Source organism: Choristoneura fumiferana, chromosome 8, assembly GCF_025370935.1.
Source record: "Choristoneura fumiferana chromosome 8, NRCan_CFum_1, whole genome shotgun sequence".
Lineage (NCBI taxonomy): Eukaryota > Metazoa > Arthropoda > Insecta > Lepidoptera > Tortricidae > Choristoneura > Choristoneura fumiferana.
In genome coordinates, this window is record NC_133479.1 from 11440283 (window position 1) to 11467970 (window position 27688).

The 27688-nt window shown below is 36.7% G+C and overlaps 2 protein-coding genes, 1 long non-coding RNA gene and 1 pseudogene across 4 annotated transcripts; 1 reads left to right on the forward strand and 3 right to left on the reverse strand.

The window, feature by feature from the left end:
• Positions 1–1880: 1880 nt before the first annotated feature.
• On the reverse strand, positions 1881–5494 carry LOC141430041 (uncharacterized). Of its 2 annotated transcripts, XR_012451596.1 has the most exons (4): positions 5239–5494; positions 4846–4986; positions 2354–2420; positions 1881–1966 (listed from the first exon to the last, which is right to left on the reverse strand). It is a non-coding gene; the product is annotated as an uncharacterized lncRNA (long non-coding RNA). The 2 variants fall into 2 exon arrangements; XR_012451597.1 differs by lacking the exons at positions 4846–4986; positions 5239–5494 and adding an exon at positions 3973–4135.
• Positions 5495–7517: 2023 nt separating this feature from the next.
• Positions 7518–10844, forward strand: LOC141430506 (uncharacterized; annotated as a pseudogene).
• Positions 10845–10873: 29 nt separating this feature from the next.
• Positions 10874–27475, reverse strand: LOC141430507 (ciliary microtubule inner protein 2B-like). Its single transcript, XM_074091227.1, has 6 exons — positions 27350–27475; positions 26995–27205; positions 13587–13688; positions 12869–13018; positions 11926–12122; positions 10874–11562 (listed from the first exon to the last, which is right to left on the reverse strand). The coding sequence occupies exons 2-6, from the start codon at positions 27063–27065 to the stop codon at positions 11330–11332; spliced, it is 753 nt and encodes a 250-aa protein (XP_073947328.1). The 5' UTR covers positions 27066–27205; positions 27350–27475; the 3' UTR covers positions 10874–11329.
• Positions 17361–20048, reverse strand: LOC141430043 (uncharacterized). Its single transcript, XM_074090584.1, has 3 exons — positions 19601–20048; positions 18694–18795; positions 17361–18098 (listed from the first exon to the last, which is right to left on the reverse strand). Exons 1-3 carry the CDS (start codon positions 19689–19691, stop codon positions 17911–17913), a joined length of 381 nt encoding a protein of 126 aa, XP_073946685.1. The 5' UTR covers positions 19692–20048; the 3' UTR covers positions 17361–17910.
• Positions 27476–27688: the final 213 nt, after the last annotated feature.

Sequence of the window (27688 nt, forward strand, 5' to 3'; positions counted from 1 at the left end):
ACATTAGTGTATGGTTTTAATTTCAACTCTATACCTCTACGCATTCCCCAGATACCTCTATAGGTACCCCTATGGATTTAACAGACCGACGGACGGACGGACAACAAAGTTCTCAATGTGATCCTAAAAGTTTCGTTTTTTCCTATTGAGGTAGGTACAGGACCCTAAAAATCTGTACCTACATTTGTAGCTGGCTACTAAGGCAAGTTTGGTATCGTCGTATAAATTGAGGATGTCGAATTTATTTCCAGTATCTATTTTAATAATAATTTCTCGAATAAGTCTTAAAAAAGATAATAGTTGGTAATAATTTTCTTGCTTGGAGAGCTTGAACAAAAAATAATCTATAATAGTGTGTCTTATTTATGCAGTTCTAAATGTTACGTGCGCTATATGCCCTGGTGAAGACACAAGGATTGAATCAAATTGGCAGTGTGCCACACGAGACCCATTATTCAAGACTATCTTTTTGTATTTTTTTTATGTAGAATTTTTTGGACTATTAGGTACCGACGAGGCTTGAATCATGAACTTTTTTCAATTTAGTCAATTTAAGGGTAAGTTTGGGTCCCTAGTAAGCTTGGGTTCAATGCGTCGTATAAGAAAGTTTAACTTGAGTAAAAAAATCTGAATATTCCGTATTTTTGATTACATAAGACCGTCTAAAGAAATCAAAATTTACGGTGAGCTATTTGGTGGTCGTAAAGGGCAGTTGAATAAGTTTTTGGGAAAAATTTCTTTTCGAATACTAGTATTTTTGTTGACTGTACTGGCATTGTCATGCAAACTACATTTCCGTATCAAATTTCAAGTCGCTGCCATTAACTGTTGAGTGTTGACTGTGCTGTTGAGGAGTTCCGTCTTGCGGAGTCGATCTTGCCGGACTATCAGTATGTCACTGTTAGATTCTTGTGTTTTCACCAAGTTTATATAGGTACTAGCTTTTGCCCGAGGCTTCGCCTGCGTGGAATTCGGTTATCGCGCGCTGTTCCCTCGGGAACTGGCATTTTTCCGGAATTAAAAGTAGCCTGTGTCTATGTCTAAATCACAGCTTTTACGCCGTATGCCTTAGGTTTTTTTTCCGAAGCAATAAAGGGAGTGTAAAAATATGTGTCTGCCACTGCGGTGTTTTTTAACATACTCTATACTTACTGCCTGGATGATTAAACAATGTTTTTTTTTGTTCTTATATTCTAAATTTGGAAAATAAATGTGTTTAGGGACTAAAACAACTAAGTACTACTGTGTAAGATGCCATAGACAGAGAGTGCCTGTCCGCCCTTTAAACCTCAAGGTATCGAAAGAATCGTGAGTTAATTTAATACCCCAGCTGGTTTTCCCTTGAAATGTCGACTAACTTTTAATCAAATATCAGTTAAAAAAGTCAATGTTTCCTATTTTTTCATTTTATCGAATATTCATTACCTCGAATGACTACAACGAGTATTTTAAGCCAATAATAACCCTTATACTGTTTAAGGTCTTAATAGGAGCGTGCAGTAGGCTCTGTGCTAGTAGGCTCTGTGCTATATTCTTAAAAATAAAAATCCTTAAAAAACATACATCCTTAAGAGGTAAAACGTGGTTAGCGAAACTTGCAGTCTTCTCATTGTTAGTATAATTTTTGAACCCAAGATCGTCTGTGTCATAAACATAAAAATGTACACATGTGGTGAAATTGACATTTCGTCAAAGATAGGTACACTGACGATTGCATCTGGGCACAAATATGTAGTTTCAAAAAATTCTGAGATGTACTGCGCCAATTTTTCGAAGTAACTCCGTTCATTTATCTTATCTTGCCATAAGACATAGTTTAATTTTTCACTTTCAAGAGCTGTCTTCTTATCTGTTCTTGTCTTCTTAAGTCCAGCAAAAAAGCGGGACGGCCATACCATTTTCTTTTCATTAAGCTTCAATTTCTTCGCACTTGTTTTTTTTTTCAGTAGATAGTCGATAGTTTTATCTGTAACGTTTTAAATAATATAAGTATTTTTTACAGTATAGGTATAGTAAGAGTAATCAAAAGTAACTGGCAACGTTTTGTTCCAAAAGATGCAGTTCTTATAGGACATTGATGATGATGAACAGATTCAACGCGAACGAAGTCGCGGCCAGAGGCTAGTGTAACTATAATAGGATTCACTGTAATTCACATAATAGGTACTGTGACACGACTTAGATCGTGCCTCAAAATTTGACAGACGTTGGACAGAGAGAAATAAATAAATGAAGCTAGGGTTTACAACATGGATTTGGCGCCCAGGGCCCTGAACCCTGGTTTGCCCAAGATCTGTCCCTGAAATTTACTGTGAGCCTAGAAGAAGAAGTAAGAATATTTATAATACTTTACCTGCATCATAATTTTCATGTCGATGTTAGAGTATGGTTCTGTTTATCCAATGTCAAACAGGTCTTTGCTGTAGAAAAAATACAATAATAAGTATATTATTCAATATTATTATAAATTATTCATCTAAACAGCGACCAGGAATATAAAAATCTATTTAAGAGCGTACCCCTAAAATTAGGCTTAATACCAAATCGGTCTGTGCTCGGCACGTGCTGTGAATACTGACATGTCGGACTGGATCAGGAATCAGCTTAAACCAATCTTCGCGCTTAAAAGCATTTTCGATCCCACTTCTGGCATCGACCAGAATGGAGGTGAAGATATGGCTAAAGCTGAAGGTTAGCATAGGTATGCCTAATAAGCACTAAGAGCAACATAATTAACTATGAACTATGCAATTTGACGTAACAAAATTTTTTTTATTATAAGAGGGAGGAAAACAAGCATGCGGTCATATATTCTATGTGCTTCCCTTCCTGGGTATCAAACTATCTCCTTCCATACCAAATTTCATCTCAATTGGTTGAGTGGTGTAAGCGTGGAAAAGTAATATAATAGTATATACTTTCGCATTTATAACATTACTAGCTTTTACCCGCGGCTTCGCACGCGTAAACTATTCGGTCTGGTAGTATGCAATTGAAATTTCGGGATTTTACAAAATTCCCCTGGAAATTTCCAAAATTTATATCGTGGTCTTCATTGAGGTTGTGTTTGTGAATAACTGTACAATTCAAGACTCTAAACCCAGTAATGAAATTACAATTGTTTTCCCAATTCAAATTCAAAATTCAAATTCAAATCATTTATTCAGTAAATAGGCCGCAATGGGCACTTTTACACTTCATTTCTTAAACTACCAGCGCTTTCGGAAAGACCATCATTGCCAAGAAGAATGCGCCGCAAGAAAGTTGTCAGAAAGTCATTTTTTCAAAATAAAATATTTACAAATAAAAAACTTGAAAACTACAGTATACAATTAAAGAAAGGAAGAAGTAAGTAATAAAATTTCCCGTGGCAATTCCCGAAAATTACAATGGGTTAAAGCCGTGGTGGCCTAGTGGTTTTTCCCTATCGCCTCTCAAGCAGAGGGTCGTGGATTCAATTCCCCGGCCGTGCAGAATTACATTTGAAATTTACCACGAGCTTTGCGGTGAAGGAAAACACCGTGAGGAAACCTGCACAAACCTGCGAAGCAATTCAATGGTGCGTGTGAAGTTCCCAATCCGCACTGGGCCCGCGTGGGAACTATCGCCCAAGCCCTCTTGTTCTGGGATGATGATGACTAATAATTCTCAAGCAATCTTAGCTGTAGTAGCCTATGTGTTCCAGGTCTCCAGCTATGTATCTACAACATATCAAATTTCATCCAAATCTGTCCAGCCGTTTAAGCGTGAAGGAGTAACAAACACACACACATATGCAAACTTTCGCATTTATAATATCAGTCCTGGATTTGTCAATAGGCCGTATATAGGCCGCGGCCTAGGGGCGGCAGATTTCAAGAGAAAAATTATTTTAGAAAGTTACATAGGGCGGCGGATATAAAGTGGCCTACACTCCTAAAAAACATAAGTCCGCCACTGTATAATATTAGTAGAAAGTTAAAAGTTGCTTACATTTTATATTAACAGCTGGTACTATTCCACGCGGACGAAGTCGCGGGCAAAAGCTAGTTGCTGTATAAATTAGGAGACTGCCTGTTGTTATCCTTTCCTTTGTCATTGAAATTTTTCATATGATCACTTTCTTATAGCTCATCGTAACAGTGACGTAACAGCAATCAGGTTTCTCTCTCCGATGTGGGAACCGTGAAGTGGCACACATTGTTTGCACTGCAATTACGTACAATAATATTTATATGTCTATGCATAATATAAAAAAAAAACTAAAAGTATCTGTGTCTAATGTTAGTATAAAATAAGCACAATTTTTATTGTTCTTTCGACTCCGTGCCTACAGCCTAAAGTAATATGTCAATGTGAAAGCACTGGTATATAGATACCAGAGAATTTACAATACAATAATAGGTGTAGGTCAGCCACAAGCGGTTATGATGCACAAGGCGGCTTTCAGATGCTATTTTCACATTTCATTAAGCTTAATGATATTACTTAGTTCAATAAAATCATGGTTATCTAGTGGTTTGACCTACGGCCTCTCAAGCATAGGATCATGGGTTGAAACATGTACTTAATTTCGCATGTAAAATTCACATGCGAAATTACATATAACCAAACCACAAGCTTTACGATGATGGAAAACATTGTTAGGAACTGCACAAACCTGCAAAACAATTCAGTGGTGTGTGTATGGCCCAAGCTCTCTCGTTCTAAGAGGAGGCCTGTGCCGAGCAGTGAAATGTGTACTTATAGGCTGGGATGATGAATGTTTTTAGTCACTAAGGGAATCAAAACTTGCCTTCAATTTGAACTCTCTTCTAACTGAATTTAAATCCTAAATAACTCCATAATTAATATTATTTCACCAACCTGGCCAGAAACTATCTTCCAGTGACACCAGTCAGTGGAATGAGCACAATATGAGACGAGCGCGCCCTTGGGCGTCGTCTCTATGCACAGACACTGAAGTTGTCCGCGCATGTAGCACAGGATGTGAATCAGTCTTTCAGTCTGCAATGGAAGAAAAAAATGTGACAAAAGCTAGATGCAAAGGGCTAGTTCTCAGAATATAACCATAAGCGGCTGGAATGCACAAGAAATTTCTTTGATTTAGACAATTGCATATATATGCAATTAAGCATCCACATGCATTAAGGATAAGTAATCCACTCCCAGCCACATGTAACGAATCGTTCGTGTACTGAAATTAACCACATGTAGGTGTATAAGAAATGATGCCTCAACGACTATACATATTCTAACCAAAGCAAGCTCTACGTAACCAACTTTAGTTACAGTTCTCTTGCTCGGCTCTTCTCTTCTTGAATACGAAATGTTTCAATGGTATTTTAATTTCTTACGCTTGAGTACAAACAAACTTTGTTCAATTTTTACAACACAACAGGGAGGGGGGCTACTACGAAAGTCGAAAATCGAAGTACGTATTCTATGATCGCTCTTACTATTAGCGATTTTGTATTGAAATTAATTAATACTATTTGCTTGTGATTTGTTGTGTAAAAACATTTAGTATACCATTGTATCGCTAAATGTTATTAGCTTTCGTTTCTGTATCGAATCCTGTTATTTTTAACTTCAATAATATGTTAGTACATGGGCGACCGAGCTTTGCTCGGGCTAAAACTCGATAACAAGCTACATTTTTCCGAGATCCACGAAATATATTTATATACCTATATAAGAATTAGATTCAAAAATATCCAAATACCTTTTATTAACCCCAAAATACGATCAAAATCCCTGGGCTGGCTGACAACCCATATTTTTTTTTATTACTTACCACAACAAAGAAGTAGAAGAAGCCCAAAATGGTTGCCTGAAGCCTACCTACCTAACTACCTTATAATATTATATTTATTATCTAGTCTTCTATCATACAAAATTCTCGTGTGGGTCCACAGTGTTTGTAAACAAACAAACTCCTCTGAAACGGCTTGAACGATTTTTATGATTTTTTCGTGTATATTCGGTAGGTCTGAGAATAGGACGTAAACTGCGGACGGAGTCGCGGGCAACAGCTAATATTTGTATAATATACCTTACCGTCCGTTCTAACTTTCCCGACCTGATATGAAAAAAATAATAATATAATAATTCATTTATTTACTTGAAAAGAACCTATTTTTTTTATCAAATGCATGGCATGATAATCGAAAGCCAATATATACCGATTTGCTTTTCCCGACCCGTTAAGTGTTAGGTACAGTTGCGGCCACAAACATGCGCAAGCCGAGCATGCCGCGGCAGCTGCCAGCGCAGCGCCAGGATCAAATTAGGTACTTTATAAATGCTAAACTATAGGTTGAACAAACTTAAGAATACTAACCTCCATCCAACCAGAGTACACGAAAACCAAGGCCGGTATTGACATGCCGGTAATTATCGGGTCGGGAGTGATCTTCGCGGGACTATGCATGCCGAGGGGCTAGGGCTACTACAAAATTCGAAAATCGAAGTTGGTGTCGTACCGTCCCTTTCACTCTCGTATTAAATAATATTAATTAGCGTCAGCGGGACGGCAAGATACGGTTCGAATTTTGCACTTCGTAGTGTAGGGCCTGCAATGCATAGTGATTGATGTGTCGGGTCGACTCGACTCGCTTTATGAATTCGATTACACTTATTGCGATTTGCTCAATGTTGAGTTGGATTGTATCCCACCCAATTTCTGTTCAAGCTGGCGCAGGGCGCCACAGTCAAAAAAATAATGTAGACGAAACAGCGGGTCAGATACGAGCAAGACTATGCCGCATAACCCTTCGCTCTTACCAGTCCAGATAAAATAGCCTGACTAGTGTTCAAATTTCAATATTATTATGAGAAAGGCAAACATTTGTACTGTAGTATTGTACTCCATGAGGCTTCATCTAGCTATCTTGAGTTCAATTCGAGTTATGTAAATAGGTGAAATTGAGTACTCGAGCTGTTTTCTCTAATCTGTCTTAATGTTTAAATATACCTGCATATATAATCGTATTGTATACTTACTTAAAGCTTCACTTCACAGCCGAAACACAATATTTTTCCTTAGGTGCACTCATGTTGTAGGTGTAACAACAATTTCACAAAATAAAAAAAGATCTTACTTTACAAAACGATACTAATAAATATAAATAAACTAATATTTATAATAAAAAACAAACTTATATAATAAAATCAGCAATAAACTGAGAAAACTTAAAAAATGCATAAACTGTCACTGTCACGATAGGCATAGCCAATTAGCCAACAGCGGAAACCGGAAACACTGAATTTGTCTGGTCGACGTTTGACACATTTTTGTCAATTTAGTACCTTCATTTTTGCGTCAGGGGCGCTGAAGTGTACGTAAAAAGTGACGTTTTAAGTGATACCCCCACTCAGTCAGACGCACGCACACGCACGCACATCACGTCACGTCACGTCACGTCAAAGACTACAGTATATATAGGGAGACGTCATCGAATACTTCGCTTCGCTCGCATTTCTTGCACTGCACTGTACTTTAAAAATATAGTTTTGTAACCATCATGAAGATTTTAATTAAAGCTATAAAAATAAAATAGGAGTCTAGTATAATTGAAATAGTAGAAGTGAAGCTACACTGTGATACAGAGATGTCTTCGACGTTTACAGGATTTAGTGAAGAGGATTTGCAACGGATCAAGTCCGTGGAAACCGATGCAAACATCGGCAAGTACTTCTTTAAATTAAAACTAACTTAATTCGTTGTGTAAAGCAACATAATATAGGTAGCTGTAGAAAAGTGACCAATACCAAGCTGTAAACTGACCCCATTTCTCCGTCGCAAAAACTTCATAATGTAAACAGTTCTGTTCTAAGAAAGTGGCAAATCTAATAGCATACCAGTTATCGCAAGGCTACAATTTGACGTGCTTCAGTTTTACTTAACGTCATATATTGTTATCACCAATTTTTTAATACTTAAGTATGTTTTTTTATCTGAAATAATGACACTTACCAGGAAACAATACAGGAAATTTTGAGATGTGCGATTTGCATTCCGTTTCATTGTTTTTTTTGTTTTTTGTGATAATGCCAGTAATAAATAAATATAAACCACTGTTATATTAAGTATTTTATTATTCCCCTTGGTGTAACAATAATAGAAAAATACCTACATTGAACATAACTTCATTTTTAATATAGAACTTTGTTTTTTTCTCTTGACAGAACCTAAAGTCACATCAAACTTCAAAAAAGCTCAAATTGGTGTCAAACCTAAGAAAATAACTCCTCAATATAAGCTGCCACTACAAAAGCAGAACTCAGATGAAGCCATCAATATTATGTTTGATAAATGTCGGCTTAGTTTAAAAAACAAGCCAATTTGTGAAGACAGCATGAACAATAATGATTCTAGTGACCTTGATAACATAAGCACAGCAAGTTCAGTTGATTTAAATATTGAAGACAATGTATTTCCTGAAGAAACAATTGAAGTAAACACTGATGATAAAATAAATCGTAAAAGAACAGTGCAGATGTGACTCCGGATTTGGTGAGAAGCAATTACATGGAGGATCAGTCAGGGAATCACAGTGTCAAGATTGGAGAGTTGCAATTGAAGCAGAAGATAATGGAGGAGCAAAATAAGAAACGGAAAGAAATGCTAGCTAAAGCTTTGGCTGATAGGTAATGTTTATTGAATAAATCTGTTAAGTGACTATTTTAATGAAATACAGTCAAAACCATATAACAACATTGAAGGAACAGCAATATTTGGTTGTTATATATGGTTGCTCATTATAACCAGTGTGATTTTGATAGAAAAGATTGTGTGGAGTTTTTTTTTTTGGATGTTACATCCTGATTATATCATTATAACTGATGTTGCTATAAATGGTGACTGTGTATGTTCAGTATTTTCACATTCTGCCTACTAGTGGAAGCTTAAATCAGTTTTACAATTTGTTTTTCTAAGCAAGCCAAATGTGTACTGGACAATGTGAGTCTTGAGACTGTTTCAAATTAGTGATGTGACTCGAGTTGGATTTTGTGACTCTAGTCACTTGAGTAATTTTACTAAGTCACTCAAGTTGTTCTCGAGTTTTCGAGTCACTTGAGTAAACTACTTACACTCCTTACGACTTGAGTAAGAATTTATCACTTGAGCTGAGTTTCAATTAGTTTAGATTAAGATTTTTTTAATACCTTTATTAAATTACTAATATTTGGTAATATGAAATAAAATACAAAATATTATTTACCTTAATTATGTCATTAATCAACAAATAAAAACAAAATGACTCTTTACAACTAATTAGTGCACCAGTTGACTTGGTAACTCGAGTGCAAACAAACTCGAGTCAATTTTTTTCACTCAAATATGAGTTTTACTAATTGACTCGAGTTACTCAAGTAAAAACCGGCTGGAGTCGCATCACTATTTCAAATTTTATCACTTCATGATTCATGTCATGTTATCACTCATTGAAGTAGCTTGATTTCTTATCACTGTCAAAATTTCACACACTCCACTATTTCATTGTAAAGCATGTTTCAAAGCAAAATAGAATTATGTTCAGTAACAAATTCCTTAATCTTATTAGAAAACCTATATGGTGTGTGTCCATACAAAATAGTCCATAATCTTTAATTTAGAAAATATAACTTTACAATGTTTGTGTTTTAGGACAAAGCAAACTGAAGAAGAAGTTATCCGTTTGGAGAAGATAAAGAAGGAGTTGGAAGTGTTAGATGGCCAGTTCTCACAGGAAGTGTCTGTGTTGAGGAAGAGAATAGATCAGGCATGCTTGAGCTATGCTGATGCAGAGTAAGTTTTGTTTGTACAATATTTTTTTATTTGGAAATGTCTCCAGATTCTTAAGACACTTTTAGCTTTATTTATCACCTTCATTTGCTGAGTTAAAAAATAAGTGGGGTATAAGGAGATTTGTGGGTGTGTAATATACTTCATAACTAGCTTTTTCCGAAAGGTTTCCTTCCGAAATTTTCACTAATTCACTGTTAGTACAGAGAAAAAAAATTAAATCTGGTCTAATATCTGTGTTTAGACTTCAAATAAACAGAGACAATCTCAAACAAATCAAATTAATTCACACAGTGTTACATTATTATTGTACTAAATGAACATTTTAGCCTGAAAGAATTATAATTTTTTGTTCCAGGAAACATTACTTAAAAGTTGAAAAAGAGTTCTTACAAGCTAAAATCAATCTGCAAAAAGAGAAAGAGAAGAAAGAACTGCTGACGGAACACTTATGTGCCTTAATAACTCACAATGAGACTAGAAAGGCGCAGAAATTAGAAACTTTAATGCTAGAACTTGCCAGTGATAGAAAAGCTTCAATAGGTGATGTTATTGATTCGTCTCCTACAGAAGATGATGAGAGTGGAGTGGTAGTGGATGGTGTCTGTGAGAAGACTGGTAAGATGGTAGCGCTGTAAGTTATGGTTCAAGGAATTAAAGTAACAGTTCAAATAATTTTAACCAAATTTTGGAAAGTTAAATATTACAAAGTATTTATTGCATTTAAAATGCTAAAATATATTAAGTTTTAAATAATTATTTGTGCCTTATTTTAGTACACTTAGATGAGATTAAGAAATACAAATTGGAGGTCAGTGTAAACAAAAATATTTTGTATGCAATATTTAGTATAATATAATAAAACATACTATAATAATTAAGTATAAGATTAAATTTTTTTAATAGTCAATAAGGATAAAGCAAGTCTATATTTTCGTCTAAACATGACAGTTATTTTTACAAGATAAGCCTAAATAGTAAAATACTTATCAGGTATCTGTGGTATCTATTTTTGTATTCATTTATTAAAATTACTTAACAATAAATTTAAATAAAACAAAGAAATACTCAAATATCTACTGAATTTTATTTTCAACATTGCTTAAAATATTTATGCCTAAAAACTATTTCTAAACAACTTAATTTCAATGATGCATTGACAAATTGGAAGTATCCTTGAAAATACTCTTTGAATGCTGTATTTAATTTAATAATACTGTAATAGGTACTATTCTTCATAACATTACATTATGATGATGTCTATTGCATTGATAATAACATCCGTTAGGTACTAATTTACAGTCAAGTCCATTCTATAGAGTCACATTTAATCAACAAACAAACGATCCCTTTTAACAGTAGGTAATTCCACTTTAAGTGCACATCCATGATCACATTTCTTGCGTCGCTAACATATTCCCGCATGATAAGTTAGCAAATCAATCTACTTTGCAATGTCGTCTACATAAAATCCAAACTCAAAATTGTCCCTCCTAAGAAACTAGTTTCACAGAAGAACGTTCAACGGCATTTACCAAAGAACATCCTCCTGCCTGTATGCTATCCCCAATTCCAATATGAAAACTTCTTGTCGTGATCTTTGAGTATCGCTTTAATATTGGCGTCTGCGTGGTGGATTTCTTTCCGTTTGTCTCTCTCTAATCGTATTAGTTCAAGTCCCCGTTTGGCAGCGCAGTGGTACCGCTGGCTGAGAGATGCTTCTGAGCCCTTGATCCGAGGTATGTGCCCAGTGTAGCCTGCTATCGGCGGGAATTCTGGCGATATCGTGTTTTCTGCGGATAAGAGAACATTTTTCTGTAATGTAGAAAATTTTAGTTTAAACGATACGAAAACAGTATTAAATTTATTTAACAGACTGTTCCTTTTTCTACAGGAAAAGGGCAATATTGAGTTTAGCAGTTACAAGAGACAAGTAACATTAACGTTTTAAACGTTTTCTTTAGCAACCCTTTCTAATTCAACCATACAAGGTCGAGCTTATTTCGTATAGTAGGTACTCGGTAAAATTGGAGAGTGGTGTGGGACAGGCCTCTTTTCAAAGATAGGTACCTAGTAGATTCTTCGCGGGCCCAGTAGGCGTTTGGGAGCTTCGCAACCATACAATCTCACAATATTTATCGATACTTCCTACTCACCTTTGTACTTATTAATTTCCCTGAATCGGCTGAGATCCCTTCGTATTTCGTCCCGCGAGTGAATGGTCTCCATCTTGGGCGCACTTCTGGACCTGACATAGCTCTTGTTTAGGTCAGCCCTTCGTCTCAGGTCTCTTTGGTTCTCTGTGAAGTCTGCCATGCAATCGTCCGCTGCCCGCCCGTAGGATTTGCCATATCTAGAACAGACGGGTAGGGCTAATTTCGTCGTGCGTGATATTTAGGCATTATATGTGGCAGTGATAAGTCTGGTCGTTAAAAATGTATAATCATTTGTCTGCTGGACATTAATTAGTGGACAGCATATCACGATTTGACCACAGAATTAGAAGGCGCTAAGATAAAGAGCTGTTGAGGCATCACTCTTACCTAGTCCCTAGCCTCGCTGACGAAGACCTGCGTCAGGTTTTTATTGCTCTAATGTTTTTTTTTTCATGCGGAGCTTAAGGTGTGCGATTTAAGAAACTAGTAGCTTGGTAGTTCTGTCTGGGCCGTGTTTCTCACAGAATATGAATCCAATAATATTAAATGGTTATTTTATCTATATATCTATCTAATACCTTTAAACGAGCAATTCATGTATATTATATTTCGGGGATCTCGGAAACGGCTCCAACGATTTCGATAAAATTTGGTATGTAGAGGTTTTCGGGGATGAAAAATCGATCTAGCTTGGTCTTATATCTGGGAAAACGCTTGTTATCGAGTTTTAGCCCGAGCTCGGTCACTCAGGGACTTTAATTTACGAGACAAAACACTATATTATTTTTATTATTCTTTATTTAGTTTCTAGAATCTACAAGTCGCAACATTCGATCCAACACGTATCTGTAACGCGACGGTACTCCAGCTTCGTAGTCAGGATTTCTAACCACTAGTAAGTTTTAAGTAATCTGTGCCACTAGCCTATGGGTTCGTCTTTTACCTAAAGTTCATTCCAGGGACATAGCCCGTGTATCCGGTCATGTACACGGGCTGCTGGTTCAGTCCGCCGTACACGTCCCGACGCGGCGCGTCGCGTCGCGGCATGCGGTCCAACTCGTAGTTGTCGCCGCGGCGGTACTCCAACGGCTTGCTGGATAGACATGTGTGAAAAATTAGTACTGTCACCAGCACTAATATCCAAGGGCGGATGCATCGTTGTGGGCACGATATGGGCATGCCCACAACCCAAATAGACTAGTAACGACACTTTCAAAAGTCGTTCATGAGTCATGATTGTTCATGAGCGAGTTTGTACTCAGAGTCGCACTTGGCCGATTTTTGGGTGGCTGTAACTTGGCTGTGACCACAGCCTTTTTTGAGGGCTGGATCCGCGCCTGCTAATATTTGACACAACAAAAGTGCATTAATATCTGATAGTGATACGACTCTATTTCTAGGGCCGGTAGGAGTAGGGTTGTCAACTTTTTTTTCTTTTTTTCCGGAATACTGAATACTCGCAATACTGATTTTTGTATCATCAGTGTACCTATTTTAACTAAGCTTATTCAGTCACCTGCATTTATATCTGCCACAGCGGAGCGTGCAAAATATCTGACACCCTACCAGCCCTAGAAATAGAGTTATCAGATATTTCTGCACGCTTTTTTGGTTCAGATATTGTTGCTGGTGACTGTCCTATATTTTTTGTTCGATCTTACTTGAACAATCCTTTGGACTTGATTTCTCTGAGTATTTGCCGCGTATTGTCCCCGTAGCACTTGCCGTAACGGAACTTGAGCATAGGACAGTGCCCCGTGTACCTGCAATGAAATAATACCTATTGTGAAAATATTTTTATTTTTGTATGTTGCGGCTAATCTCGTTTCGACCAGCAATTGTCGAACACGGAATGAATAATTGATGATCTTACGGCAAATTACATGAGAGCAAGAATTATCAATTCAATTATCAAGTCGTGCATTATCGTCGTATATTCCAGATCTACCAATACGCCGTCGTAGAGTCAACCAATTTGATTCCTAGGCCACCGAAGAACCATGTTTTTTAATGACATTTTAGGCCAATCGATACGCAGATTGTTATAGAAAAATAAAATTATTTACTATGATAAGATTCCATGACGGCCCAGGGATCAACTTCGCCCTTTTGGTACCTATATACATTTATTTATCTTTACCATGCTTGTTACACGCGATTTCGTACGAGAGGGATTAGCAAGCTGTTGTTTCCTCGGCAAGCATGATTCATCTAAATATATGATTCGGGTATCAAAACAGGAGAGTTAGGTACCAAACTGAAAAACTCATTTTGAAACATCTTTTGTACCTACAAGTATCTTTTGTACTATGTATGTAATATCTAACCTTTTCAAACCACTATTTGCAAATATAGTATATTTTTTATGTAACCTCTATCGGTATCGTAATTTTTGTCTCATTAATTACGTACCATACAGGACAGGTCTGACCTGAAACACCATCCTTCAAGCTCAACATTTCAAAAATATATCTCACAAAAATATTTGTCAAGGGTAAATCTTAATGATACAAAACGAATTCGATTCCGCAAGCATATTTATTCATCTGTAAATTCCATCGCATCGCATCTTCGATCCCAATTGGATCACGGGCAATCTTCGAAAGCGAAGCAGTATCCCGAAGCTGAGTGGAGTACGAACGGGAAGTCGCAGTCGCATCGCGACCAGTCGCAGATGATTCCCATCGACGTTGCGACTGGCTCGTCGCAAGTTCGCTGGGAGGGAGTCGATCGGCACTCGCTGTCCACTCGGTGCATGTGCTCGGGGCATTGTTCTACGCCTGGAATTTTAAGCGATTCAATTTTGAATGAACTGTAAAATAATTACTTTGCTCACCCGCGACTTTGCGATAACTACGCAACAAACATGTGTTCATGCAGCTACTCCATTTCCGCACTGTAAGAACACAGGTACAGACATCACACAAAACAAACTATCATCACCACCACACTACGCTGATCGTTTCGAACTCAACTAGAGTTCATTATCAGAACAACACTATCGTTCGCCATGCTACCAGATGTTAGATCTTAGAAAGTAACGCCTGATTCAATAATTGCAAATTTTAATTAGACGGAATTTTTGGTAAGTGCACATCTAGCAGCAAATGTATAAGATGATTGATTTAGGCGTTACTATATACCGAGATCCATGTCAATAAAATAAAATAAATAAATATATATCACGGGACAATTCACACCAAATGACCTGTTCCCAACTTAAGCTTAGCAAAGCTTGTGTTATGGTTATTAAGCAACGGATAAATATAATGATATACTTAGATAGATACTACTTAAATACATATTAAACACCCAAGACCCGAGAACAAATATTCGTATTTTTCATACAAATATCTGCCCCGACACGGGAACCGAACCCGGGACCTCAAGCTTCGTAGTCAGGTTCTCTAACCACTAGGCCATCTGGACGTCAAATGTCAATAAACTACTCTGCCTTACTTCTCCGCTAAAACTATGCGCCACAGCTACGTCTGTGCGACATGCAGAACCCGTCCAGTTGAACATCGAGCAATAGGTACACTACACAGGCTCAATTGTTACAAACAGTACTTACCTACATGAAACATTGACGCGTTTCGAACTGTATACTACTCGTACCTATCATCTGACACAACAAACCGTGCATAAATATCTGATACCTCCCATTTCTATGGCCGGTAGGGCGTGTAATAGGTACATATACAGGTAACTGTACTTAGAACCTAATTTATTAAAAAAACTTACATGTGCCGTTAAAAGACAAGCATCCCGGTTCTCCCACTGTACCATAGTACAGAGCATTTATAACACTGATTAATACGGAGAATAATAAAACAGCGTAGAACTCCATATCGTCAAACTCTACCCACGTTCTGTAGCCTAATGTCCGGCGCTATCGGCGTAACAGGCGCTAGGACTAAAAACTGTTTAGTGTTTGAGATAATATTTCCGCCTTTTGTTTGACAGTTTTCAAACTCAATAGGTCATAGTGGTTTTGTTATGATAATGAAGTCATCTGCTTCCTCGTCTCTCGACTCTAGATACACCTGGGACGTTAGAAGGCTTCATTCATTAAAACTATCTCATCCATCATCATCGTCATCTTCATATCAACCGTGGAAAGTCCACTGTTGGACATCGGTTTCACTTGTAGACCTAGTTGCTTCGGTTGGAAGTGGCCTGCCTCCACCGAGAGCGTGCGGCTTTAACCATATCATCCGTCCATCTCGTTGTTGAAATCTGGTCCAATTTAATGTGTGTGCACCTATTGCAGCCGTCATTTGTTTTTCATTGAATGCAATTACTGTACAGGCAAGGGCAAAGATGCACTTAACATTAAGGTCGTGTATACACATTTTTGCGACTTTGGCCGTGTCGATATCTTTGCCCTTGACTTTACCTACCTATAATACTATAATCTGAGTATTGAACTTAGATAATTGATTAATTCGGGGTACGTTGCAGACGACGCGTGTTTGTGTCTATACAAAAACGCGATACGCTCGCGAGTTATATGCCTGCACTATGGAATAAAACCGCGCTGTCAACGTGCGTCGGCGGTGCGATTAAAAAACGTATAGTGTGCAAGGGATCCTAAAGTATAGTTTTTATATTCGAATAGTAAATTGTTCTTTTATACTATTTAGATTAGTGATTAGACCATGTCAAGCCAAGCTAAAGTCACTGGTGGGCTAGAAGCATGATGAAGACCGAAGATGTGGGCCGCAAATCCTAAACATAAAAAAAACACTGCGAGTCACATATTCTGGCTTTGTCTTGACATGGCTGCTTTAGATTTATTACTACGGGATCTAGACCACTATCACCTTTAATGAGCTACATATATCGGCGTATCATGAGTCATCACATTCACATTGATCACGGGTACTATACTACTGCACACTAGCATAAGCGTATGTAGAGGGGGGGCGGGGTGGTCCGTGCCCACCCCACTAAGGTCTAGCCACCCCAGGATGTTGGGCTACCGATTCAAAATTCTATAATACTGATATCTTCACACAAAAATCCATGTCAGCTACCTTACTACGTATTTTCCAACTACCGCTGGTTGAAGTTAGGGCGGTAAATAGTTCAGATAATTTATTTGGCCAGATGCCAATAGCTCCTACGGGGAATGTAGGCCGCCCTATCTGAGGGAAAGTTTATTCTGCGAATCAACATTGTCCAAGTCTAACTAATTACAAAGGAAAGATAACAAAGAAAACAGAAGTGCAGAACTTAAGCCATAAAGAAAGAATAACATTTCGATCAGTCTAGGTGTTCGTAGCAATTATTTTTAGAGCGATAGGTACGGCTAGCTAGCATACTGCAGGTAGGATTTTAGAAAAGAAAATAATCTGTAAATGTTATACAAAGTTTGTTTATTACATAACAAAATAGATATTATCTTCTAACGGAATTAACCGCTGGTTAACAGTATTTTATTTTGTTTACTGGGTCTTTGAGCGGTACTTCCTTGGCTGTAGATAAGTACCTACAGATATTATTTTTGTTCTAACATAGTCTTTTTTCTATATGCTTTTTCTAGCTCTGGTTGCTTGGAACACGGAATACCTATTTACGGACTCTGAAACATTTTATTTAATTGTGATTGCTTTCCATCAGTTGATCTGCCTGCTCATTTTTCCCTATCATAAAAAATGGTACAATCAACTCCCAAAATCTGTATCTATTCGAACCACTATAAATGTTTAATTTTTGAAGCCTTCATTAATTTCATATTTATTGTTTTAACCTCGACATTACATAAGTACATTTAATTTCTGATAATTTCTGAATGCGATGACATTTTCTGTGAAAGGGTTTTATAGTGGGTCATGATTTAGCCAGGTCATACTAAGTAGGTATGTTAACAACGGTCCCATTTAGCTTAGCAATTCCTGAATTTCTTGATGGTCTAACTCCAAAACTGCTGTAGATATCATATTAGAGTCTCGAAATCCTTGAGTATTCACTAGAATGGCCCTACATATTAGGGACCGATTCTTCATCGTCCTCTTTCAAATTCAGCTTCCTGTATTGCTGCGTTTTCTTCGACATGCGTCTCCTGTTCCTGATAACCTCACATTCCTCCAGCGCCACACACGTCCAGCTTTCCTCATCCAGAACTTTTTCCCCGTTGCAGTCGCAGCGGGACCAGCCGCAGGTATAACCTGGAAGCAGCATCAGAATTATTAAGAGGTGGAAAAAAGTTTCCAGATTATATAGGTAGTGCCCAACAGAGTTGAGGTCACGCACACAAGAACATGTCATGTAATGACAGTGGGATTTTGACATTTACTCATCCATTTCATTCATTTTCCTTTTATGTACCTAATCAGTTCTTCATGTAGCGTCTGTGTAATCATTCACTAGTCTAGTCACTTCAACTCTCGTGGCACTACCTATATTACCTTGCCAGTATTTTTCAGTGTTCGTAGTGCAGAAACGGTATTCGAATTATATATGCTTTATTACATGCATTTTTTAAGCTCCTATAGCCCACTCTAATTAACACAGTGGCGGACTAAGCTCATTCTGGGCCCGGGGTGGCAAAGCTGAAAAAGGTCTTCCAATATTAGAATTAGAAGTTGATGTATAGTTATGATATAGTTTTAGCCATTTTCAGGCATCAGGACTTTATGAAAAGAACTTACGGACATTTGGGGGCCCCTCGGGACTGGATGCCCGGGGCGTTTCGCCCCTTCCTCCACTGTTAGTCCACCAATGCTTTCATACCTAATATAATTAATTGTCATATTAATTAACCTAGATTATAAACGTAAGGAAAAGTGCACGTCCTCTGCGACAGCGTGTCTCGGTCGCACCGCGTGTGGTAAGCGTGCGTGCCTCGCGGACAGTGCGACAAACCTGGAAAAACAGAGAAAGTAAGCTAACAAGAAAATACATACTAATGATATAGGTGCGAAAAATAACCCGGTCTTCTGGCTGATAATGAAGCTGATACAATACAAATCATCAATCATCTGATCAATTAAGCTTAATTTAGACAAGTACGGTCGGTTCCCTAACATATGTACTAGTTGCATAGAAAAGTAGATACGTATGTTAGGGCACCGACTGTACGTATATAAAGTATACCTAAATTCATAGTTACTTTCGCATTTATAACATTAGGTACTTATTACTAAGGATAAGGATTCATAGCCGCGCAACCCCGCGCAATGTAGGTAGTTATCCAAACTTGCTCGAAATTTCATTTCATTTCACGCTTAAACCGCTGAACCGATTTAGATGTAATTTGGTACGGAGACAGTTTGAGACCCTGGGTAGGACATAGTTTTTTAAAAGTTATAAGTTAATTATTCAGGGTTGTAAGGTTGTTTATGTTTACGCTGCGTCTGCTTCGAAATATCACGGTCTACATTCCGTAACTAATGGAGGAACCGTCGCTCTATATTTTGATAAAAGGAATAGAAATGTTACATACATGTTCCCTCTTTTCGCCTTTTCTGCTATTACCTATATTGTACTTTTTTTTTTCTTTCACAGGGTGTAGTAAATGAACGATAGGCTGCATGTTCACATTATTTAGATATGTCGCACAGACATAGTCGCGGTGGACGTCAGCAGCGGAGGAGCAAAGTAAAAGTATAATACTTAATTAAAAAAAGATTATTTTTAATATTACAGAAATAGGAAAGGAAATACTTACATTTTTCTTTGAACAGTAGGCATCGAAAAGTGCTGAGTCCATCGCCGCTTCGTAACATTAAAAGCAACGAAAGTAACACAAGAAACTGCATTGTTCCGCGACACGCGACATAATGGCGTATGAAACTTATGAAAGTGTTATTCTGTAGAATTCCCACGGCAGACGCTTGTAGAGTTCAGTTGGAACGACATGGACACCACTGGACGGTTTATTTAGATATCATTCACACGATTTGCTAAATTAGATTGGAGTTATGTAATAAATAACACGGTACTTACGCTCTCGCTATGCGTTGCGTGTCATGGGTGGCGACTGTGGAGAAAAATTCTTCTGAATAGAGCCAAGTACCTACATAGTATGATAGTTAACTTGGCTCTACATAGGTATTTTATGTGACTGGGTACAGTGGGTACCCAATAGGGTTTGATTATTTCCGGTTCTAGCAGAAAAAAGAAAGGTAAAGGAGGGTTTCTATATAGGGGGCGTCCATAAATTACGTGAGACATTTTTTTGGATTTTTGGACTCCCCTGCCCTCCCTGGTGAGATTTCGTAAGATTTTCCTTAACTAAATCCCCCCACCCCAAATCTCACGTGAGATTTTTTGAAATATTTTTTGGCTGTAAACCCGTTGGATTTAAAAAAGAATAATACAAAAAAATAATTTGTTCTATTAATTTTATTTACGACTAGCAAAGACTAGTATTTGTGATTTGAGGATATTGCCGTAGTTTAAAATCACTGTAATAAAATTAAATAAAAAATATTTCAACTTAAATTAATAAACTTTACTTTTACACGCAATTTTACACGGTTTTCTGTTGAAAAAAAAAAACGTGATATTTGTTAAAACCCGCCCAAGTGAGATTTGGAAAGATTTTACTTGACCCCCTTACCCCCCTTAAAGACCTCACGTAATTAATGGACGCCTCCTAATTGTATTCCACTAACATTACCTAAATATGGATTCTGTTCGAGTCTTATGTAAATATAAAAAAAAAACTATCTTTGCAGCTGATGATAAGTAAATAAAAAGATGCATAATTTTGAAATTAACTTTCTGTACCTATATAATTTATTACAACTAATAATCTACCAGGAACAAAGAATAAGAACCCTCGTTATAATAGCACAGTTCTTCCAGTCTTCTATTGTTATCTTTACTTTTTCTTTTGTTTTCAAAACTGTGAAACGTTCACTTATTCAAGTTTCAAAGTTTATGTCAGTAGTTAGGTATTTAATAAAGGCTACATTAGTACCCAATATTGTAAAATTTATGAACAATAAACTCTTGTTATCACCAAAAATCACCAAAACTCAAACTCGTATTTTAATGTTAAATTACAGCCGGCACATTTAAAGAAAGAAATGTTTCTGAGTAGGTATTATAATAATACTAGAGCTTCGCACGCGTGTAATGCATTTTGATACGGTAGTTTGAATTAAAATTCTGTGATTGTACCTCACTCTGGCATTGTATTGTATGTTATTTGCGAAGTGCGAATAAGCAGTAGCGTACCCAGCTTCTGGCCTAGGGGGGAGTCAGATTTTTTAGGTCAGATCGCCCGCGCTTGTTTTGTCATAACTACACAACACAAAGACACCTACATGAAACACAAGGTATATGTCGTGTGTAGGGCAAACACCCGCAAGGGATCCTGCTTCATAGGTAAACGGGGCATGATATATTGTAGAACATACAATTTCCAGGGGGGGCAGCTGCCCTCCCCTGCCCCCCCTGCGTACGCCCATGCGAATAAACATTTATATTTATATACCATTTTAAATTCCCATGGGAATTACTTACCAAATATTACATCGTGGATCTTACATTAACGTTGCATACAAAACATCTTTGCCATATTTCGAGATTTTAACCCGTGGGATATCAGGATAGAATGTAGTATTCCACCAGCCCTTTTATCGTGAAGGATTAACAAAAGTACATACACACACACACACACACACACACACACAAACTTTCGCTTGTACTTACTATTATCTATTCTTTCGCATATTTCACTGTAGGTAGGTTAGGTACTTTGTAAGTTTGTACAGCACTTATTTACCCAAAGTTTGACTTCGTACTTAGGCACTTCCTTGTTACCGCGAATCAAAGCGCCAATTTGCAAATATTAACGGAGCCTTATCACGAACTTAGCCAATAAAATATCTATAGGTGAAGAGGTAGCTTCTATAATTAGGTACTAAGTATAGGTGTGTTCATAGATATGGCTTCAGTTAGGTTAAGAAAGCTTGGAAATGTGCCTGGTACGAAGTTCGCCGCGAGGCCGTTTACGGTTTAAGCGTTCCTACCTAATGAAATCATCCGAATTCTCTACGGCACTGCACTGGGTTAGGTTATGTGTTAATTATGTATATATTCATTTTATTGGTCCTAGAAGCAATCATTCGTTGATGTGTGACTCAGTCAGACCTTTTACATAGTGGAACAGTTTAAACATCTTATTAACTAATAAGTAAAGCACTAATTTAGCTGTTATAGTTTTCCTTTTAAATTCGTTATAGAGTAAGTAAGTACCTACACGTATAAAAGAAGCTACGCCGTTAAGTTCTTCATCCATCCAAGAACAATTTTAAAGCAATAGTTTTCGCAAAATGGAAATATTTTCTGTTTTTTTTTCTTTTGAGACCCGTCACACCCTTCGGGCGGATGAGAAAAACGAATATCCCTAACTTACTTTTATAGCAAATGTCCTCAAATATTTTTTTAATAACTTTTAGGTGTGATTATTATATAGACCCATGTCTAATTAACAGATTCGTGGTAGAAAGAAAGGGTTCCGTTGTTACCATTTTGGCTAGGGATCCCTAAACGAACTCTTTCTTTCCTTTGACCTACAGATAGCGAAAAATTTCGACTTTTCCCAAGTTCGTGCGTAAAACCATCAAAAAGATACCATTTACGACAAGCAGGATCTGATTTCATATTATTATCATGAACTTTGTCTTCAAGGTTAAACGCTGAAACAATTTCTGTCAAATTTGATTTCTAACGGAAACAGTTTTCTTGTCCATATTTTTTCTTTTCAAGGTTTCCTGTTTTATTTGAGCTACCTATTCATTAAAACATATAGGTAGCTAACTATAAGTAATAATTATATTTTTTCGTAACAATACAGAAGGAAGTTCATTCCATAACTTAAATGTAGAACAAAACGTTGCGATTAAATCAGATCTACTGTGGAAGAATGCCAGTAGGCTAGGCACGTCCCTAGTACGCCCAGATAATGCATGGGTGGGGATACAAGTAGAGTAGGTACTTATCTAGGGTTTTCGCAGGGAGTCGTTACGGTGCTCAACTCAGGGGCTGGTATAAAGTTGAGTAATTCCTGAGAGAGTTTGCCATTAAAATACGAGTATATGCAGTAGAAAATACAATAGTAGATTGATAACCAAGGGTGGAAAGTGACCCATTTCACCAGAGATATAAGTGAGAGCGCCAATAGTTCGAGGGGAAATGGGTAATTTCACCCGAGTTAGACACTACTTTTCATTTCGACTGTGAGGAAAGTAAAATACTACAAAAAAATTAGAATAATAATAAATTTAATTTACTTATATCCAACCTCCAACGGTACCTTTTCGACCTGGCCACTTGCCACGGCCGACTATGAAAAAAAATCGAGTTGGTTACGACCAAGGAGCTTATATACAAAACGCCGAACGAGAAATATATTCCATCTCTTTCTTTCACATTTCACGAATGACTTCCATCTCACCTAAAGAAAGAGATGGAATATGTTCGAGACGTAATAAAGATCAAATTTCTTGTTTCGGCGTGTTGTATATAAGCTCCTTGGTCACGACGTGTATCTAGATGGCCATGCCGAAACGTGAAAAAAAAGTGTCATTGACGTAACTTAATTATCTTCGACTCCGTGGCTAATCGAAAAATTAAAAAAAAATTACTTTCCACCCTAGAGGAGAAAACGCAATTTTCCACCCGGCTACCCATGAAAATAAAACTTTCCGAACAGGAGGGATGAAAATGTATATTATGCAACATCCCTTCGTAAAGCCGGGGAGTATTCAGACAAGGTCGGAATGTCTGGAATCGCCAACAACCGCCACCTGCTTTAAGTCCAATACGATTTAAGTAAGATAATGTTAATTGGGGTGCTCCAGTCCAAAGCTGAGTATTTAAAGTATTTATTACTTAAGTTTCAATAAACTATTATACTGTACCTACTGATAATACTATGCAATTTAATGCCAAAATCTTCTTTTATGTTTTTTCTTGTACCATAAAGATAAAGACCGTGCTCGTTATGAATAATGATGATAATGACGACAGTTTCCTGACTTAGCGTGATTAAATTGTAGCAAGATCGTGACTATTTAAATTAACTTTAGTCAAGAAATTGCCAACCATTATCTTTACTATTAAACGGCTCAATCTATAAATGTTTTCTTCATTGAATTATTCATTAAACGTGCGAATCAGTGAAATTGAGCAGATCGTGGCTGCGGCGAGGACATACCTATTTTATCGTGTTTTCTAAGATGAAATATCTCTTTAATTTGTTATTGTACTTTAGCTAGTATACAGTGATGGCTTAATTTGAGGCTTAGAAAATAATTAGCTAAGTATTCTTAGTATTTATATTTTTCCCGTACGAAATGGGATTCATTTAAAAGTAGAACTAAGCAATTAGGTCCATATAACCATATGAGTATGTTCTTGTAACCAACACAAAATAACACTCAGATGAACAATAAGTGATAAAAGTAGATCATAATACTACGAAATACTTATTCATCTTCCTTAAAAGTGTACCTAATTGGGCCCATAACCTTTTAATAGAAGATACATGAAAAAAAGTCAAGCTGTTTAATTAGTTTGTAAGGTACACAGAGTTAGGCCTTGTAGGCTTGGCTCTTCATAAAATCTAATAACTTTTAACAGTAAATTGCATACGTTTTTATAATAAAATTCCAAAAAGATTACAAATGAAACGGATACAAAATTCAGATCTATTTGCAAGAAGACATTAATGTCTAAGGCGTATTATACTTATCAAGTTAATGATTATATCATTGACAGGGATATTTGCAAATAATTCTGATCCGCATTAGCGATCCCTTCAAATAGCGAACCTATTGTGTTAAAAATAAAGTTGTGTTAAATACTTGTGATGTATAGATATCATTTAATAATATTGTAAATCTGTTTAAAAATATATACCTCGTTGAGTTTCTTGCCGGATTCTTCTCAACAGAGGTTTTTCTGAACCGGTGGTAGATTTTTTTGACATTCAAGTGCTTGTTATAGCTTAAATTGAATAAAGATATATTGACTTTGACTTTGAGTAGGTACAAACTTTATGAGAATTGGTGAGTCTTTGCGATCTGTGATTAGGTAGTTTTCAGTTAGCTTGCACGGAAATCAAATCAGTTTGATCCTATCTCAAATCCAATCTGTTACCTTACCTTCGCCCACACCCCCTACTTAGATAGGAAGCGTTGAAAGCCTTGACCCAACCATGATAGGTATTAATATTTATCGTGTCAAGGGTAGTTTTTCCGGTTAGCTGTAATGCCGGTAATGCTTAAAATCTTAATGACGTGTTTCGACGATTTGAATAACTAGGGCACTCTTACACGCATTTGGCCGAGTTTAGTTTATTGTGTTTATTATTTTATTTTGAATGTGGGGTTAATTTGATAAAAGCTCGGTTTCGAAGTAAGTGGCAATTGAGTGTGTTTTAATGCGATGAATGAAAACAACTGGTGCTAGATGTTCATTTCTTTGGAGCAAGTACTTAGTACAGGCTGCAAAAAGATTCTACTAAAAACATTCTTCTGTATGTTTTGACGTAGTTTACGATACTGTTACACCACCATTTTCAAATCATCTCATTGGTCTCATTCTTACCAGGCTTATTACCGCCAACTAACTCATCATTGTGTTTTAAACGCTGTGAATAATTTGTCAAGCTAACATTTTTCTTACATATGATACTTACCTAAAGTTGTATGTGTCGGAACTAACGGTAACGTCGGGAACACTAAGTATTGAGCGCTAACATTTTAGGTCGCTCGTGCTGGCTGACCTAACCGCATTGCTTATTATTTACTTCCATTAATATTGTAGCAGTGGACGTGTTGGAAGACAGGTAAATACCTATGACTGAATACTTTCAGACCAGCTTAGAAATAGGTACATACGGTCAAGGACTTTAATCATGAGCAACCATGGAACCTTTTCAAAGGAAAAGTCATTACGATTTTCCGTAATTATTGCGATGTCACTATGGTGTTTACTATAAATTGGTTCCATGGTGGGTCATGTCCTTGACCGTACGAATTTGTTAAACTTTGTAAAATATTAGAGGCTCAGCACCTCACCAGACTAATTCGAGAACAGCACATTAACAGCTGTTATGCCCACTTAGTAGGTAGGTAGCTAGCTAGAAAAAAATAAACCTCGATTGAGTTGGTAAACCTGATTTAAGCTAAGCAGTTTCATATATTTTCACACTAGGATTACAGCTATATCGAGTTTTTTTTTCCAGCAAGTGTCCATAATCGCTGATTCTTTTCAGCTTGTTCCAGTTTTAGAATCCTGGTAGGGGCAGATGCTTGTATGATTAAATACGAATCTACGTACTGAAAAGTACGACTTAAAATAGGTAGGTACCTACCTAATTCACGAATTTTACATTAGGTATTATGTATTTAAGTTAAGTGTAGTTTGGTACTAGGTCAATTACTTAGCATTTAAATTATTTCAAGATATTTATAAGTATAAAAATACGTAGGTAACCAGATAATGTTCAATAAGCATAATTAATGTGTGTATTTAATATTATATAAGTACAAAACTTACCATATTTTCTAGAATATTGTATCTAGATTCTCTATTCCATGTCGTTATATGTATTTGGTGCAGTTGCAGAGACCACGTAAAGTTACAACCAGGAAACAAGTCAACCTGATTAATGTCATCAATGAGATTGTTGATCTACAATATTATGTGCAAGCAATACATATTTATTCCTCATTGATTAAGTTCCTCGTAGATATGTTTAAATATTTGCACCTACATCAACCTATTTCAGAGTTTTGTGTGTCTAATATAACCATCTGCTTGTCGGAATTTCTTAAATGCAACCAACGACTGTTTTTACGTTCTAATCATACAGAAAAACCATATATTTACTTATTATATATGAAAATGACTAGAAGTCCATTAATATAGTCATTGTTACAAAAAAAATAAGTAAATACCTTTCTTACTCGCAAAATAAAAACAACACTGAAATACAACACTGAATTTGTTTTGGAACGCTCGACACGCATCACATAACAGGACCAAGACAAACAACGCAATTTTCATGCATTATTTAAATGATAAATGACTGATACTCACCCCGGTATGAAGGAGCCGTTGGTTTGCGTTAAATATTTATGTTTTTCGCGCCCACTGACGTCCGTCCACATTTTTAAAGTTTGTTTTGTTTGGTTGTAAACATGGCTTGTTTGCGTTGGTGCCGCGAGAGTGTTTTCCCGTGACTGGCACGGCGGTTGAAAGTAAGCCTATTGAGTGCAAAGAAAGGGCTACGAATGCGCGCGCAAAAACTCTGGAAGGGACAATCAAGTTTACTTAGAATAAGTACCTAAACCAATAAGTAGAACAGATTTATTTAGTAGCAAGCAGTACGACGCACAAAAATCTAATGTGTTTAAAAAAAGTAAATAGTTCAAAGAAAATGTTAATCATTTACATTTGAGTTATGTTATTTGAGTAAGTATTGTATGGCGCTCTTGTAGTTTGTGATTTTTATGTTAAATTAGAAACTGAGACATTACAATACTCTTTGAAACTGAGGAGAAAAATCCCGCCCACTAAGTCTGTGCTTGCTGTGCTGAGCAAGTAGATCGTAGTGTCAGTACTGTCAGTGTGTTTTAGCGGTAAATATTTTTTTTAAATATGGCGCCTTTCCGAAATTGAATTAACGGTCAAATTGTAACACACGTTTCTCGATATTTCGAACACGAATGGACTAAAAATACCTACATGTACATTTATTAGCGTTATTTATTATGTTCACACAATTTTAAAT

What these genes read in the sequence shown, in the direction of transcription:
- LOC141430043 (XM_074090584.1), bottom strand. Translation starts at nt 19,691, where the DNA reads ATGCAGTTTCTTGTGTTACTTTCGTTGCTTTTAATGTTACGAAGCGGC. An exon ending in CCTACTGTTCAAAGAAAAAT is followed by an intron (nt 18,796 to 19,600) that starts GTAAGTATTTCC and finishes CTGTTTTTCCAG; the next exon opens with GTTTGTCGCACTGTCCGCGA. An exon ending in TCCTTACGTTTATAATCTAG is followed by an intron (nt 18,099 to 18,693) that starts GTTAATTAATAT and finishes TGCTGCTTCCAG; the next exon opens with GTTATACCTGCGGCTGGTCC.
- LOC141430507 (XM_074091227.1), bottom strand. Translation starts at nt 27,065, where the DNA reads ATGTGGACGGACGTCAGTGGGCGCGAAAAACATAAATATTTAACGCAA. An exon ending in AAGTCCAAAGGATTGTTCAA is followed by an intron (nt 13,019 to 13,586) that starts GTAAGATCGAAC and finishes ATGTCTATCCAG; the next exon opens with CAAGCCGTTGGAGTACCGCC. An exon ending in GGAAATTAATAAGTACAAAG is followed by an intron (nt 11,563 to 11,925) that starts GTGAGTAGGAAG and finishes TCTTATCCGCAG; the next exon opens with AAAACACGATATCGCCAGAA.